Raw genomic sequence first — 19013 nt, 5'->3', positions numbered from 1 at the left:
ATTTCAGCAAATATTAGCAGAAAGTACTGGTAACGCTCTAGTAAAATATCAGGAAAGTAAACACCAGCGAATAGTCATTCTAGTATGTATTCCATTCAGCGAAAATCAAGGAAGCATATTATCAAGTATTAAAAAGTACCAGTACTTTACCAACGAGAAGTGATAATCTTCTTCAAGTATAACTACTAGCAAGCACTAATACTGGTATCGATATTACCGGAAAATTAGTGCTACTAGTAACATTAATATTACTACTAGTGCCGGAGAAGGCTAATAAACCGCTAGTATCTCGGTGTAGTATTAACGTTCTAGCGGAATCGTTATTTTAAAATAAACATTAGAAAATTACGAAGTTGGTCCACTTTTACTCTAAATCCTTCATGTCCTTTATTCTCGCAACTTTCGCTCCTCTTGAGTAAAAGAGAGAGCAATAGTCATAAATATTTTTTTGTTCGCTAACAATATCGTCTACGTCGTTAGAGACATGTAAAGACAGTAAAGATAGGACGATAGATTTTAAATGATAGCACAGAGTGTGAGGCGTCCTTCTCACACGATAGTACAGTACATAGTATAGTCATAGGTATGCGTACATGTATTACACGTATATGTGTAGTGTCTCTATGTATATATGTGTGTATATATATATATATATATCTTAAAAAAAGAGAGAAATCGAAGAGAAATAAGGGAGAGAGGAAGGAAGATCTAGAAATGGCTACGGGATTAATTAATATTTACAAGATGGTGTGACCAGCCCCCCAACATGACGATGAGATTCCAAAGCAGAGGATAAAATTGTACAAAGTCTGTCTCTCATAACTTTATTAATAAGGTAACAGTAATATGTATATATCAGAAAAGAGTCAATACGCAATTTTAAAAAGAAACAGCATTCTTTTTCTTAGTATGTTCACTTTCGGGAGACGTTTACTTGTGAATAAATCTACCTCATCATTTTAGTCTTGTACGTTGAATCGAGGGATGTACATATCGTTGCTATCTCCTTTTTGTTGAAAGTTGAGGAAACTCTTACATAAATCGTGAATTAGGCAAATAGTGCGAAATAAAAGATGATGTAACGTGCCAAAATGTGATACCGCAATGTATAAAAATGATATTATATAAAATTAATAAATGCTTCAGAAAAGAGTTTCCTTAATACAAAACAACTTTATTAAATTTTCGAGAAAAACTAAATTTTGTCATTATTTTAATTTTATGAAATAATTTTTGAGCACAATGTTTGATCTATCAAATAAATTTGGGCATTTTTTGAACAAACGATGGAATCATCATAATGGCTTTGTTGAATAAATGATTATGTTATTAATCATTATAGATTTAAAAGAATAAATCCTTTTATATTAATAAAATGATCAATGAAAAAACAATATATGTGTGTATAATTAATTTATATGTATTATAGTTTTATGCAGTATTAAAGTTTTTTAAAAATCCTTTTATTATAAAAATACTTAATTAAAAAATGTTAAGTAAGAGTTAAAACATCGAAAAATTATGAGATTTTTGATTTAATTTTGAAGTGTAAAGGTTGCAAGCAAAATACGTTTAACAATTCACATACAGTTACAATCACACATTAATTAGTTTTTGGTCCGAATTGGAAAATTCTTTTTCTTTCTATTATACATTGTTGATCTTTCCTTGTACGTAAAAGTCATTAATTGGATCAGATAAAAATCAATATATATAAAAAAAGCTATAACAATATCAAATAGCAAAATCGATAGTTTGCATTGTTCCGATCAGTCCTGTATTAATTTTAACAAAGACTATCAATACTTTTATCTTTGCAATCTTTATTTTTTATGGAATGTAATATCAAAAGAAAGTTATTATTTACAAGAGACATTGGATATTTTTATTGAATTTTTCATTTTTCTCTGTATGCATTTACTTATTTTTATTCTATCTAGTAGAATATGTATAATAACTCTTCAACATTAACATTAATAAATTATTAGTAAAATTATGAAAATATTTTAATACTCTATAAAAATGTGTTAATTTATAATAACATTGTCTAATTATAAAACAAAAGTGACAAATGTGTATATTATTATTTGGAAATCAATGAAGAATGTTAATTTTTTTTATTTATTAAAATTTCTATATTAAAACTTTTCAACTATTCAGTTGAAATTCTATTTAGTTCAAATACCTACTTATTTTTCTATTCAAGTCATCTTACAATTAAAAATCAATAAATTGTTTTATTATTCATATAGCTTGGATATTTTTTCAATATATTAGCCTTTCTAGGTTTCTAGGTTTTGGCGTTTCAATGTACTAGCGTTTCGCATTTGATAGTTAAATTTCATGTTGCAAAATGGTGAAAAAAATTGCTTGAATTTCTACTTCAGACTTTTTGGTTTTGTTACATGTTTCTGCTGGTCCTTGCTGTGCGTATCGCTCAATTTGAATTTTGCCAACTGTGATATCGTTGCAGGCGCATTTTATCAACAATCTTGTAACGCAACATTACTACAAAGTCATTATTAGTATATCGATTATTCGTAGAAAATAACTCCACGGTTAGATCATTCGTTAATGCGCAATGACTTATCGAAAAGATAATACTTGAATCATTCCCGTTTAATCGGGCCAAATGATATCGAAAATGTCGAACATTGATCGAGATCCGATAAAAGTTAATATAAACAGTTCATATATGTATATATAACTAAGTCTATTTCACAAAATTGGCCCATTTGACAGTTCTTCGCAAAAATCTAATTTTACTGTTATCATATTTTCTCATTTTTAAGTGAATTTATATTTAGTAAATCTATGGTGTCATATATTTTTAATGTATAATTATACACATTATAATTGTAAAAATTTTATAACATATTTTTTAAGTAAAAATTATATATGTATATATCTAACTGAGCTAGCGTCTAAAGTATAAAAACTGAACGGAAAAACTAACACCAATAAATATCAAACAAACGACCTCTTGTTCAAAGTGGAGTACGTTTGTCCGAAATAAGTATTTATTTCTCAACACGATAATTCTATTCGTTGTCTCGAATTTGTCCTAGATTTGTTGGAATTTAACGTCCTTGATGAACTTACAAAATCGGTACTTACGAATATCAATAGGGGCTGGCCACAATATTCTGAATGTGAGACGGAGACTGATATTATATAATTCCGTAAATTTTCAGATACGGAAAATCATTTTAATTATCGCGTTTGCGTTTTAGTAATATTGAAATTTAGATTCTATGAAATTGTATTAGCTTCGATGTCGATTTTTAGCCAAAATAAATGGAACATCGCTTCAATAATCAATCATTTTTTGCGTTTATTAGTAAATCGATTATCGAGATTTACGTAATGATAGCAAAGTGATAAGGCTTAATCATTATTTATCGAGTTAAATCCAGATTGATTTAACTTAATATTGCACGTATATTTGAATCGTGTGTGCAGTATCAATTTTTTTAAATAATTAATATTATGCAATGTGGTATAATTTTAATGTTTTTTTTTTAAAAGAGATCTTTTTACACGAAATGTTTTAAAAACAATTGTGGCACAAATAATTAAATTTTTTGCGGGAATACTATGCGCACGCCGCTATTGTAAATATATGCACTTGACAAATTTAGATAACGATTGTTGTAATAGAAAAATATAAGAGTATCGACAAATCTATATTTAATAAGTATCTTTTCTTGTCTGTTAAAAAGAGCAAAAATATGGTTATATGAAACTTCTGAGACTAATTTTAAAAATAACGATTGTTTGCATATATTTTGATTATATATTTGAGAATTTTTGAAAGGATGTGAGAATCTTTTTATCTCTTTTCTTAATTATCTATGTTTTTCCTCCTTTCTTCACTTTCTCTCTCTCTCTCTCTCTCTTTCTTTTCTTCTTTTTTCTTTGTAACTAGTATTGTAGTATTCTTGTAATAATTGTCGTAAAGTATAATGTCGTAAATTCTTAATTTTTCATTATCTTTATTTTTGACTAGTATTTCTATACTTTCATGTTGATATGAAAAAAGTAATGTGAAAACATTAACCAACTTCCAATTTCCATTACGTTCATTCGTGTCTTTTTTCTTGTTTTCAATAAAATAATTTCAATTTCAATTTCAATTTTTAATTTTAATCAAATATCAAATATTAAAAATAACGGAAATATATAAACATAGCAATGATAGTTTGATAAGTCAAGTTTTAAGTTTCGCTTTTTCTTTTGATTATCCATTTTGATAATTATTTAGTAGAATATTTTATCTATTTTCTTCTTTATATAATGTATTTTATTTTATAATCTGATTCTGTTGCTGTTTATACTTTTCTGAAGAAGGGGAACAAAAAGGAAAAAGATAGAAAGAGAGAGCTTTTTTGATTTCCTTCGATAAATTCTCCATTTTATAACAGATCAATAACAGACTCTATACAGTTTTTTAACAAAAGTCTTTACCCGTACTAATTACATTGAAAATTGCATCATCTTTAATCTGTACGTTGAATATGAATGAGATTATTACATTTATTTCAATTCGTCCGTTATCCGGAATTGCATCTGTCAAAATGACGGAAGCTATATTTTTATCTTTTCGTATCTCTGAATATCACGATACGCATACGAGAGAATATGTAATAAATAGAACAGATGCAACCTATTTCACAGTTTCCTCAATGACGTTTATACATGTATATGTATATCTGATTTTCGACCAGCGAACTAATTTAGCTCGATAAGATAAGACTCACATAATCTTTTAGTGAGAAGCAATTCTATGAAATGTAACTTTACTCGTGCTGATTATTTAATTCCCGAACGTTCTGTACAGCATATATAAAGAATCTGACCTCAATCAATCAGCATTGTTCAGTAGCGGCGAGCGACAGAGTTATTCCCGCGCATTTTGCGAGGAATTGTCGCGAATATCGAATGCGTAACTTTTAAAAGATCTGCCCTAGCTTACATTTTTCATTATCTTTTTTATGTTTTTATGAGTTTATATATATAATCTTTTTTCATATAATTTAAATTCCTTTGTTAAACACAAAGTTTCATCAACTTTTGTGTATCTTACAAATAATAGAATCTCTTGTTCTAAATCCTTCGATTGAAGTAAGTACTTGAAAATGGAGAAAGAGGGAAAGAGAAACGAAAGGAGAGAAATAGAAAAGAGAGAAGGAACAAGAGAAAGAGAGACAAAGACAGAAGAGCAGGAGAGAAAGAGAGAAATGCTAGAGAAGTAGACAGGAGTATAGAAAATCGAGTAAATGGATTATTAGGTATAAAGTGTTGAAGGCGAAAATGTAGAGGAAGATAGAGAAGTATAGACAGAAATAGAGAGATCGCACGTCACTGTGAATTCTCGTCGACGACGCTGCAACATGAATGAACGCTGAGGTACTCGTAGCACTTTTGATTTCGTTTGATTAATCATTTTCACTAGCCTCCGTCTGTTCTCCGCAGATGACTTATACCGGCCACGATACCTTAATTTGGTACGTACATAAAATCGCAGAATCGAAACGTCACGTCGAACGTCCTTCTCGAAATCAGATCCGCTGAGATCGTCCAATATCCACGTTCGTAACGTGTTAACGCAAACTAATAAAAAGGAGCTAATAAGATCGGAGTATGTCCATTCCTAAATCGTTTCGAGTCGCTTATCGTGGTAACGGTGGAATCGCTCGACAGTTCCCCAGCGGGATACAAAGAGATTAAAACGACGGATGGGCCACTGACGCTTTTCGCATGCTTTTTCCTCCTTTTTTTTCTCCAACTTCATGGACCGTATTTGCGTCCACATGAATTCGTCCCGTACATCAATATGATTGCTTTCCGCCGGTGCTTCTTTTTTTTCCACATAAACAGCGTTCGATCAGTTGAGCAATCGAGCGACGAAGGTTCGAAGACGCTCAGGATCCCGTTTACGGTTTTATCACTTCAACGCTTTGCTATTGAGTGTCTCTGTGTATACACCTTACTGTATACGTACTGTATGTATACGTACTTACATGGTACAACTATATCGCAAACTTGGATTAATAAAATATCTATGCGCCTGTTGTTCTGAAATTTTTTTCCTTTTTTTACAAGCATTTAGATTTTTGCACCTGCCCATCGCCGTAGTCAGAAACATCTTCAGATTAATTCTGAAATCTGATAGATCTAAACGCAAAGATGGCGAGTTCCACTCTTAGTGAAAAGAATCAAAAGCATACTAAAAATCATGATCAATACATATCATTGTTTATTTTATGAGTCAATATTGGAGATTATTTTCTTTGCAGTTAAATCTATTATTCCTGCACGCGCGTGCGCTCATGTAAATTATTAAATAAAGCATGTTATCACTTTCTCCTTTTCATTCCATGTCTCTCTCTTTCTCATCTTCTCCACATCTACATTCTCTCTATGCTAAAATGAAGATATGCTAGAATAATGATAAACATATACAAATTATAAATATGAAGGGAAAATATACAATATTACAGTAAAAAGTGTAAAGCTAAAAGTAATGGTAATCAATTTTTATTGTTTATTTGTGGAAAGAAAGAGAAAAATTGGGATTAAGACTAGATTATAAAAAGATTATAAAATCACTGAACTTACAAACAATTAACTATAAAAGTATCCGTTTTTTGAAATAAATAAGTTGCTTCCTATTTAATCACTCACGTATGAAAAATTTCTAAAATGTACAATACTTGATAATTGACAATAATTTCCGCAAACATCTATTAATTTTGCTCATAAAATAAAAATAAAACTAGATTATCACACTTTGCAAGCTGATTTTTACATACCAAACATAACTAACAATGTTCGTTACAAAATAAATTCATTCTGATTAAACTTTATAGCGCAAAGAAATAACGCAAACACATTAAACATAACGTATAAGCATTTATTCGATCAATGAAACATACAACCTTAATTCCGCAAAACAAAACAGTGACTTATTAGTCGAAATACTTACGCATATTGCATACGTAAATACGATATCTTCATGTCGATTTGTATACGCGATAGTCTTTATATTGCAAAAAGAATGTGTGCACGCGTATATTATGTTACACATTTGATGTAATTCTCACAACATGACTGTAGAAAAGAGAAAGAAAGAAAAGAGACAGAGAAAGAGAGAGACAGAGAAAGAGAGAACGAGAAAAAGGGATAAAAAGGGTAAAAGAAAGCAAAGGAGAAAGAGAGAACAGGAGACTTCTCTCGCGAGCAAAAATGAGCAGAATCACATCGATGATCATTAAGTAGATTACGGAACAACGGTTCGCTATCTCTCCTCTGGATCGCGTTTTTATATTCTCATTTATAGGACGCAGACAGAGTGGTAGATCGAGAAAGCAGAATTAATTTAATGGAGGAGCAAAGAGAAGAGGAAGGAGGGGGAAGGGAGGAAGGGAATTAATGCTAATCATCGTTATAGTGCAGTCGACCGATGGACTCGTGTTTGCGGCCACTCGTCGGCGCTCCGAAAACGAGCAGCGGAGCTGCTGATATACGTCGTCGTTTGCTCGTTCGTCGATCAGACCGGGCACAATTACGGACAGGAACAAACGCGATGATGCGACGAGCTTACGCACGTATAAGCAGTCCGCGTATCGAGTCCGTTTCTTAGACGTAGAGACACCTTTAACGTGACGTCTTCCGCAACGAGAGCACCTCGTAATATCGTTTTACAAGATAACACGAGAGGCGAGATTGAGATCTGTTATGACAAGGGGAATGAAGGGGTGGATTGAGGGAGAAGGGTGGGTAGGATAAACAATCTCTTCCTCTAGCGTTACAAAAGCTGGCTAATGCGATTACAAAATGTTAGCGATAATATCTAAATCATGTTCGTATATGAGGTATTTCTTCGTTTCTCCGTTTCGTGGAACACGTCGCTAAGAATGGCCGCCCTTATTTAGACGTATTCTGAAATCACCCTAAATCGTATTACAAATTACAACTGCAACAACAACCGTGAAAACTTAAAAAAAGAATCCAATACTGTGATCGCAGACGTCACCGCAGATGGCACCTGTATCCTCGAATTATACAAAGTAGATGCAATTTCGCAGCGAGTATCCGTATCGGAAATCAATCCGTCCGTCTAAACGAGTCTGAGGACGTAGTCTGCCCGATGCATATAACTGGTTATGCGACTGTTGCCCCACACAGGCTGCGACCCTCGGTCAAAGGCAGTGAAGACCAACGAGAACTTGACACTCCTCCTTCAAAACGTCGCGCGAAGAATCGTACCTTTTTCCGATCAATGTGTATTATAACGTCGAAATATATTTGAATTTTCATCTAGAAAATATTTGAATTTTTATCTAGAAAAGTGTTACAAATCAGACCGGCACGTACAAGAATAATCGCTTAAGCAAAAATCGAAATATCCTCGGGCTAGAGTACACAATGACCGAAAAAAGGAAGGAACGTGTTTCCTTGCGTTGTGATTTTTGAAAACGGATGCGCTTTACATTCGAGCGAAGGCCGCGACACAGGTCGCGCGGGGCGAGTCTAATTTAACGTTTGTCGCGCGCTATCTAACTATCCTTAACAATGGTAAATATGTTTCTGTTGGTATTCAATGGCGCAGTCTTGCTGACAAGATCGCTATCGAATTCGTGCTAACAATTCGCGTCGTTGTCCTTATTGACGATTTCGAAATCTCCCTCCAGTGGCGTTCGTGAGAAGATGGTTGAGCGAGGAAATTCTGAACAATACGCACGAAAGAGCATCCGGAACATCAGAACGTGTTGCGCGCATTTTGCGGACTTCCATCAGAACGACTTTTATGTTTTTATGTCTTTTAAACGTTTCGCGTTGCTCGACTTCGCAAAGTTACAGAGAACGAGGTCTGTTCCGAAAGTTTTATCTCATGCGTTTGCATGTTTGTACGTTCCAGAGTGCAGTGATGTCATTACGTAATTTTATAGGACTTGACTTGAAGCGTCTCTTACGCGCTCGTGTCGGCATGCTGTGGAAATAACGTCTATTGCCTCAACGACTACATTGAGAGCTTCAATAAACAGCACGCTATTAATTAATGCATATTCTCAATTGCAATTTTCAAGAGTCAATAATCCACGGCAGAGAAAACGGACGAAGAATTTAATCAATCGTTGATTCATGAATAAAAGTAGTTGTTACTCGTTACAATTTTTAACATTCTGTAAAATGACGTTACATCAATGTCAACGTTCGGTCGATGTACGTTTCGAAGAAATTTGATTTTCTAGCATTTATTCCTGTGTTAATGCCTGTGTGTGAACAATTTATGATGTTCCTGCAAAAACGTAATCTTTTAACAAGGAAATATAGATTTCCCGTGTTGCGCAGCGAATGCCAAGAGAGATTCACGGATCATCAATAGGATTACTTTTTATTACCAATGTCGCGTTCTGTATCGGGCTTGAAATCGAGACTTCTTTTATTAACGCTTGCCACACGGCGTTCATATCGAAAAAGGGAACTTTCCGAAATGAGTTTTTGTTAATAGAGATACAAGTTTGTCATTTTGGAGAAGCTTATCTCTTGATCTTTTGCACGTGAATACACGTAAAATGAAACGCAGTTCATTCGTGTTTATTACTCCTGTCGAGTTTTTCTCTCGAGTCAAGTTATTCATTTATTCGTCGAGTGAGAGATGAGGAGACCTGCCGACCTTAATCAGGGGCAAATCCCACATGGCGAAACTGACAAATCCGACTAGTAATTTACGCGTAGGGCGTGCGATTCCCACGTACGATTTGTGACTATGCAATTACTGCGACGATAAAAATGCACTATGTTCTCGATTTCTACTATAAGTTGAATGCAATTGTGCAACATTGGACCAATGGCGCTTTCATTAACTTTCAATGACTCGCATGCTGCGAACACTCCAGTCTTGTTGAAATAGTCACGAACTTAATAAAGTACGCTAGAAATAATCTCCTAAAATATTGATAACTCCGAGAGAGATTTTTAAAGATCATATATTGCACAACTGTCTTCAACAATTGTCGCTCGCTTTCGCTCAGGCGCTTCCGTACTCTCCTTCTTTCCTTTCTGCGAGATCTCGCGAGGTTTTCTCGCAAAAATCGATCCTGACAAAGGAATATATGATACAGTAATATATACGTGTATATAAAAAATTAGCGACGCGTCGTTTTCTGGCAAAGAAGGAATTGCAATGCTGTTCGCTACTAAAATACCATAAAAACCTGTATTCCCTCAAGAATTAAATAAATACACTGCGTACTGCATATGTATCCGCGACTTGACCAGTACATACATATGTGTACTATATCTACATTTCTCCACGTTTCTTCTTTTTTTTTCTTTGATAATTCCGCTGGATTCTCCTCACCGAGAACTCCAGCGCGACTAGAACTCACTTATTCGCTTTTCCTTTTTTGGATTATTTTAAGGCAAACTCACTTTCTCATACGCACACACTTTCTCCTCCCTTTTTTTGCGTTCTCCTTCTTCATCCGTTCTTACCTCGATCACCTTTTTCTCTCTCCTCTCTTCGTCGGGCGCGTTCATTCGTAAGCACACTCGAGCTATCAGGTACTTACACATACATAAACACACATACACATACCGCGCATTGAATACGTCACACAATCACGTTCGTTGTTAATTGTCTCAGGTCGGGAGTGTACTTATGTGAATCCCGGCAAAGTCAAGTTTTCGTTCGTCGCGAAATCGTCTCGAAACCCGTCATCTCGATTCCGCTTTTTGTATCCTGAAAATAAAAAAGATCGAAGATTGCTTAAAGAGAGACAGAGTGGTTTATGCGAGCGCGATTTAAGAAGTTGAATTAATCTGATTGCATTACTCCGATTACTCGTACTGTAATTAAACTCATATTCATACAACGGTGAAACAACTTTAGATAGATAATACGCGATAATGCGGTTTCATTTCCCAAAGGAACGTGATTCGATTATAACGAACCGTGGCATACCGTGATACATTGGAGGAATTAGAAATTTATCCGAAATTTGTGAAGAGCTGCCTCACAGATCATCAATCAATAAAATGCACAATAAAAGCGAGAACCTGGATCATGGGAGTCGTCCCTGCTGGTTGTTCTATTCAGCATTTTATTGATAAGAATTTCTTGTGTCAATTATATTGTCGCTCACCGATTAGAAGTTTCGTTGAGCACGCGCCTTGGCGGACGCCAGAGCTAAGATATACGCAGTGGATAGGCCGACGTAATGGTCTCGCAATGGTGTCGCATGGGCCTTGGTTTAAAAGCCCTGGATCACGCCATAGGCCTCGAGAGTGGACATGATGAGGTAGAGCAGCCAGAGAGAAAACAAGAACACGGACGTAATGACCTTCGGTACGAAAGGTCCACCTAGTTCGCCGCCGATTGACTTCACTCGCCTCACCAACAACACCAGGATCACCACGCAGGCTTCGCTGCAGAACAGGGTGACGGAGAAGGCCAAGCTGCGTCAGGAAACATATCATTTACATGTTGCTATGGCTACTACAAGTTGTTACGTACTTGTGGAAACAATCATTAATATTAATTATTATTATTATTATTAATATTAATATTCGTGTGTCCAGGAATTTTTAGATAAATATATCGAGTAATCGAAAATACCAGCTGAGAAGTTACACACTGGACTTTACTATGATCATGCACTCTTCTCTCTCTATTTCCTTCTTTTTCTCAAACGTTTCCCAGCCACTACAATCGATTCAAGCCGTCCTCCAAGTCAGAAATTCTTGAGACTCTTGGAGAACTTAATGTGGTCTGATCGGTCATCCTGAGAGATTTTTTACGTTCCTCGTGTTTAACGGACTTGCATTTAGCGGAGAAGCAGAAAAGTCGACCGGAAAGCATTTTTCTTCTATTTTTTTTTCGAGTTCCAAGGAAACTTCGGGGAAATGGTGATTTCAGCGAGAGATTTCTCGCTCGGAAGATGAATGAGGAAACTTTTCTGGCGCGACCACGGATTCATCCGCAGTTTTGGATCGGTCACGGTGAACTTAAAGTTTCGTTAAAAGTCAATCGGTGGATGGGCATTCGTAAAACCGATCGTGACTACTATATTGCTATCCGCGTTTGTTCGATAGACGGTTCGATAGACTTAATATGCATACCTACGCGAGATTAAAAAACTCTTTCAATTATCCATATGTGATGGAGTTTATCATTTTTAATGAACTATCTGACTTGACTTTTTAGCGCCAGAACAGATTAGAAATATTGATCTGACTGTCGAGATTAGTATACATTCCCTTATATTAGAATCCTTTAATATAAACTTTAATAAATTGAAAATAATATTTTCAAAAATAATATTGGCGGAATATGAGACTCTCTTATTTATTTGAGAGATGATAAAAATAAAATACCTTATTTGAATATTATATTATTAAAATTTTGCACTTTTTTATTCTCAGGTATATGTGAAATTATACGAAAATGTGACAGAATATCTTGATCGTGTGTTTAGATGATGATAATTAAATCATTAATGTCAACAGAATCGTGATAGACACATAGTGCATCGAATCATTCTGTTTTATCATCAATCACGAATATATCGCACTTGTGCATATTCATGTATTCGATTTCCGTAAGAGTACAGCCCGATATGAAGCTAGATACGATGCTCCATTTCGCGAGCAGCAACCCATCGAAATTCTCGTAAAATGAGGGTACGGAATCACGACGTCGTAGCATAGAAAATTGAGAACGTCATAAAGTAGGGGGTTCCGTGTGACGATCTCTGTGCAATGCGATTTTTCGCGGAAAGCGCAAAGAAATACGTGTTTTAACAAAATACTAAAACAGGAGACAAGTAGTTATATTTTTTATACACTAATATATTATTATATAAATTGCGAAAGTAAGGATTAAAGTGACTCCATAAATCGCGTATAGATTTTCAAAAATTAGAAAAATATCTTAGAAATAGTTATAACTTTTCATAGATACTCTTCCTGAAGTCGTTTGAGTTTGATCTTTAGCGCATAAATAAATTATTTGTTTTTCTAATATTAGTCATTAAATTTATAACAGTTTTTGTTATACTCACTTGCCGGGTTCGACGAGGAACGGCTCGTTGTGACAAGCACGATAAATGGCGGCGATACTCCACGCGACGCCGATCCCCAGGAAGACGTTTACCGCGTTACTTCCGGTCACGTTGCCCACACACGCGTCGGCATACTTGTCCTGGCAAGCGGCTACTTTGCTCGCAAAAGTGTCTAAAATACATCGGTACATTCTGAGTCATTTTATGAGTGTAAATCCAGCCGCGATAACAGAGCTATCGGTATGAATATAAGCATTATTTTTCCATCATTATAAATATCGATATTCAATTTTCCAAGCGCTTGAAAACTGATTTTCCATCATGATTCGTTTAGTAAATTACAAGATAATAAAAGAAGTTTACTTGTATTTATAAAGAGGCTGTTAATTTTAGAGAGGCTATTTGGAATTCCTATGTGCAATACCGTTTTTCACTGTATTTTGCATAATATTTCGCTTAACATTTGATCCGCAGTGCTAGTGAAGTAAAATTGTATTTTACGGTAACATCGCATGTGGCCGCAGAGACAACGAATTGAGTTTGTGGGATGCATTCCGGTAGGAATCAGAGTATCACCAAAAGCACTAAAGCCATTGCTACAGGATCTGCGGCGATGCCTTGGCACTGTCCGAACACGCAGTTTGTACTAGTTTGCAGTTTATGGCGGAACAAATTCGGCCACGGAGTCCAGCACAAAGTAGGCGCTATGTCGTTGCGCGTGACAAAGCGGAATAAGAAAATCCCACCCTACAGAAATACAGACAATACAGCGAATGCCCGTGAGAAAGAGAGAGAGAGAGAGAGAGGTAATATTATATAACAACACGCGGTCGGAATTCAAATTGCGTGCGGTAAAACGTGGTTTCATTTTCCGAAATTAACCAGAATTAGTTTCAAGGATGTTGCCGGAAATTACTAAAAGTTACATTACGGGAAAAAATATAATATATAACATCCAAGAAAAAACTTTGTTAAACTTTTCTGTGGAACAAGCGCAATTTTCGTGTGTGTGTGTGAAAATGATTACTGCAAAGATTATTTCTGGGGGTACAAAGAAATACATGGAGAAATGTTTCTCTTTTTTCCTTTCCTTTCTTTGATGGAGAGAAAGATCGACAAACCGATCTCGCCGAGTGGTACTTTGGGAAATCGTGGAGATATCCTATGGCATAAATATTAATGAGGTCCTGAAAGAAGGAAGTTTCCTGCGGAAGCTTCTCGCATAGAGGGGGCACAGAAGAATACAGAAGGGGAGCACAGTGATTTAAGTAATCTAGGTAAGAGAAGCTGTGAGTCATACAAATTCCGTCGATATTCGGACGTGACAGTAGGCTATTTCGGCTAGGCTGCTACTTCCGGGGCGAATATGGCTTTCTGCGCATTACCGGTTAGAACTGGCATGATGAACGTCTCCCCTTATCTAACTGTGAGAATGAAAACGGGACGACTGTACGTGTTCATCACGTGTATTGCGCATATTAAGATTTTATGACAACGTATTTAGAATAATCAATTTCACGCGAGGCAGCCACTATTTTAGATGCAAATTTTGGACGTAACCTATTGACCTAGAAACGCGAAATGGCGCGGTTGTCGTTACGCTTTTAATAGCTTTTGATAACACCCATCGAAGCGATTTATTATTAAATGCCCTTGTCGTGAATTTCATACAAAAATAGTAAAAGATACGGGATATTATGTCACAATTGCTATTGCAAATTCTGATGAAATATATAAGCACATTAATAAAATGTGCATATTTAAAAATCTGCAAATATATTCAAATTTATTCCAATTAGCACAAGAACATTAGGCGATAATACGAAACTACCCATTAATCATTATAATCATTCGAATCAGAAATAATTGGAACGAAAGAGGAGAAGACATGTTTAATCCGCGCTTATGTCGTACGTGTCAAACGTTCCACCCGGTAAGCGAGAGGACATGGGGCGTCGGCAGCCATTGTTCCTAGGCACAAAGACCAACTGCAATAAATTATCACTGCTCTCCTGTAATCCCAAAATCCTGTCGCAATATGGCGGACACCATAAGTGGAATGCGACCTATCCGAGATGCAAAGATGATAAACTAACGGATGGCATGTTAATCGCTCTTCTAATACAATCCCCGACCGGCGAATATTAGTCTTCTCTCTTAACGTGTTACTCCTTTTGTCAGTTTAAGGGGTAAATGAATCTCTTTTATCGAAATTTTATCTAATAACTAATTAATGATAATTATTATTTCTAAGCATGTCTATATATAGCAAATAATAATCTTATGTTGTAATTTGCGCAAATCTAACACAAGGCAAAATAGATTCCGGAGAATTTATAGATAATTAAAGTTTTGTTATTATAGTAAAATTATGTTAGTGAGATAATGAAGATAGCAAGTATGTACAATATAATACTTGCGACGATCGCTATGACATAAATGACATGATAAAAATGTACTATCTTAAGTTAAATCGCATATTGCTTGCTCAAAAATAACTTCTTTACTAGACTACAATTAACGCGTGTGTCTATCAACTATAAATATATCGCGCGCAACGAAAATAACCACCAAAACAAACACATAATAAAGTGTGTTTCTGTACTTTTATGATCCCAGAGCGAGAACTAAGAGTCGTCACGCAAACCTGGCGAAGATTTTCTGAAAGTCATTCAACTTTCCTGTGTAATAAATAATCGTTTTAGAGCGACGGCAGCTACTTCCATTAAGATTTTACGAGTTCGAACATGGCAACGTTCATTGCCCTCCTTATTCATCAAAGAATTTATCGTGGAAGACATTACTATTCAATTACGTTACAAATAGAAAAATATGAAGAATCTTAATAATTATTATTTTATGTGCAAAATTGTCCATATATGTAGCTTTTCTTTAGATAATAGATAATATAATTAAATTACAAAAGATAATAGATATATAAAATATTATTTAAGTCAAATAATTCCAAATAATTTTATCCAAATAAGAGTACGTAAAAAAGTGCGCAGCAGTATCTCATTAATTTCATGAAGAATTTTAAGAAATCATAAAAGTAAGAAAAAAAATTTGTTATTATTTGTAAATTTTCAAAATAATGGTTTCCCGTAAGATAACGTTTTACGTAGATCAGAAATTTGTATTTTGTTTGCTCACCGGGAATGCTGGTGCCAAGAGCGACGAAGACTACCGCGGTAACAGAATCTTTGATGCCCAAGGTGCAGCCGAAGTACGAGGCGACGTCGCCGATTACTGCCGTCACGACACCTATTCCCAGGATGCTGACGATAAAGCATAGATAACCACCGGCGATATCTGAAATTTTTCAAAATGGCAAACATGTTTATTCTTAGGAACGATATTATAAGAATTTGGCAAAAATATGATAGAAATATATTATAAACATCGTATGAAAAATAGGAAATATACAGAAGAATATAAAATGGATATTTTATAATAATCATTGCAAAAAGTTGTAAAACGTAAAGAGACATGCCAAGTATGCTGATACTTCCTTTCTGCATAATACGCACTATCACTCGTTCAAGAGAGTGGGGATAAGGCTGATTCAAACTCAAAACAAATATGGCGGCCAAAATAAATATGGCGGCCAAAATAAATATGGCAGGCCACAGTTGTCAACTTACAAACTAGTAGAAGCCCGCCATGTTTATCTTGGCCACTATCTTTGTTTTGAGTTAGAATCAGTCTTATATATGTACATATATTACTACTTGAAAACGTAATTAAGTCCGCAATTTTTCCTCTTTTGTATTTACTTTGGAAAATAATCATGCTACCTTAACATAAACTCGTCTATTCGTTTCAAATCATGAAGCAGTGTCATTAGATGCGCTATAAAATTTTGGCTTAATCGGTTCCTTCCAATAATAAAATATCCAAATAATTTCCGATCTATAGTTAAAGGTTTCCAAGAAAATTAAAATAATTTTCTTCGCTCGATAAGACTTTATCTCTAATAAAAGTTTCTCATAGTTTCATGATTGAAGTTAATGATAAATAAAAAACCGAATAAGAGACTTTGCTGTTTATGGAGAATCGAACTAAGATTTACGGCAGTGCTGCTTCTCTGACATGAGGAAGAAATTATTATTGGAGATCTTTATGAGCAGACACGTTTACGGTGGACGCAAGTGTAAATATAGCTAAAGAGTCTGTAAACACGCGGTTAGTTTTACTGTTAACACGTGGCCGATGTATATTATCGCAGCACGCTTGCCACACTTTCTTGCTAAACTCAATTGATTTATTAACGTGTTTCGTGGTCTTTTTCAAGCGACTCGCTCTTACTGATTACATTATGTAATTATCGGAAAATCAGCAAGCTCGGCAACTCCCTCGAGGCCGAGCAAGCTCATGCTCGACCTCGTTAAATTAAATATCTAAAAACTAACATGTATCGTAGCATCATACAAAAGTGTAATATAAGTCGAGACGTAATGTGTTGATTTATAACATGAAATTTTATCTTTTGAAACAAGAGTTTGCTAATCTGTTTATTTTTCTAAAGCAGCTCTAGCATTTGATCCTTGACGCTTATTGAGAAAAACTTCTTCAGTATCTTCAACTTATCCTGCAGAACGACCGTTGTCATAAATCCTGCGAAAATGATTCTGGGAAGTAGTATCGAAGATGTAGGCTGTAAATCACGGAGAGATTTCGTGAAAAAGCAGAGATATTGCGTGACGCTGCATATTGCGTGTGTGGCGTTCATCTATTTTTATTTAGCGATTATTATTTATGTTCAGAGGATTTTCTAATATTGTCATAGCCTGCAGGAAACAAATGTAAAATCGTACTTTTTAGTCACGCAAGAAATAAGTTTCTTTCTTGTTGTATAAAAGTCCTGCTCTGAATCTTTATGTTTTTAATGATGCCAAGAACGTTCCTTCATTCTTCTGACAACTTCTGGCTGCGTAGACTTTCACCCTCTCGAAAGGGAGAGGAGAGAGATATAGTTTTGTATCTTGTAACGAAGCATTGATTCAGAAGAACAACGGAGGAGAAAGAAGAAATGAGAAGAAGAATAAACAGACTGAAACTACGCTGCTCGATAGAGCAGTTTCTAAAGCTTTTGCCAGTTCAGCAGGCTTTTGCGATTGTGCCCGCTTAAATAAAACATGTTCTCCTCTCGCTTCTTCATCCCCCTCGCGCCATCCTTCCTCGTTTTCTTCCACCCAATGGAAGTGGCCCCGTGACTGGGGTGCAGAAGAATCCCTGCGAACCTACCTCGAAACAAAGAGAAGGAAAAAGTCAGCAAGAAACTAAAGAAAACTCAGAAGCGAAAAGCGGCAGAAAGAATCCAAGAAAGATCCAAGAAATGAGATGGCGGAAACGATAAGAATTCTTCTTCTTAAAGCTCTTGTCTTACGAGCTATGACAAGCTTTATAAGCTTTTTATATTCTTTCCATTTAAAATAAATAAATTTTTATGTGAAGCGCCGCGCATTTTCCTTCACGCGTGTCGTTTAAACTGCAAAACTATAAATCTTAAGATCAAAACTTGGCGGATTCGGAATTTGCGCAGTTATTCTGCCGGCAGATATTGTATTATCGAAAATAATTGATAATTGATTTTTCTACACACGGGAAAATAGAAAAAGATTATCCGAACGTGAAAAAGGCAAATGCAATTTCATGCCCGTCATTTCCGCGTAAGATTGTGATTGTCGTTTGCATTTGCGAACGAATTATTAACTCGAGGACGAGCTAAAAACGCTTTTTTATACCGCATGACATTTATTGACTTTAAAATCAATATGTCGTTCAGCGGCAGCAAATATATGTTCCCATCAAACCGTCGTCGAGAAACATGACGACCAATAAGAATTATTATATTTTCTATTGATGTTATACTTCACGGAATGAAACTTTTTGCATATTTCCCATTCTCCTGCTACAGATGAAATAACTGTGTAGTAAAAT

At 35.2% G+C, this 19013-nt stretch overlaps 2 protein-coding genes across 7 annotated transcripts in view; one reads left to right on the top strand and one right to left on the bottom strand.

Annotated features, from left to right (window-relative positions):
- Positions 1-19013, top strand: part of LOC105279895 (purine nucleoside phosphorylase) — an 87130-nt gene that overhangs the window by 8782 nt on the left and 59335 nt on the right. The window lies entirely within an intron of this gene.
- Positions 3911-19013, bottom strand: part of LOC105279893 (sodium/calcium exchanger 2) — a 45095-nt gene continuing 29992 nt past the window's right edge. For 4 of the 6 annotated variants that reach the window (XM_011339999.3, XM_011340001.3, XM_011340003.3 and 1 more), the window contains exons 6-9: positions 16224-16382; positions 13071-13242; positions 11154-11466; positions 3911-10750 (exon numbers count right to left, since the gene is read on the bottom strand). In XM_011339999.3, coding sequence (XP_011338301.1) covers positions 11262-11466; positions 13071-13242; positions 16224-16382 — 536 coding nt within the window. In that variant the 3' untranslated portion in view covers positions 3911-10750; positions 11154-11261. Of the gene's footprint in view, positions 10751-11152; positions 11467-13070; positions 13243-16223; positions 16383-16849; positions 18314-19013 lie in introns of those variants that run through there. The other 2 variants (XM_011340000.3, XM_011340005.3) reach the window with 2 other exon arrangements.

Source organism: Ooceraea biroi, chromosome 7 (genome assembly GCF_003672135.1).
Source record: "Ooceraea biroi isolate clonal line C1 chromosome 7, Obir_v5.4, whole genome shotgun sequence".
Classification (NCBI taxonomy): domain Eukaryota; kingdom Metazoa; phylum Arthropoda; class Insecta; order Hymenoptera; family Formicidae; genus Ooceraea; species Ooceraea biroi.
This window is presented reverse-complemented; position numbering and strand designations above follow the sequence as displayed.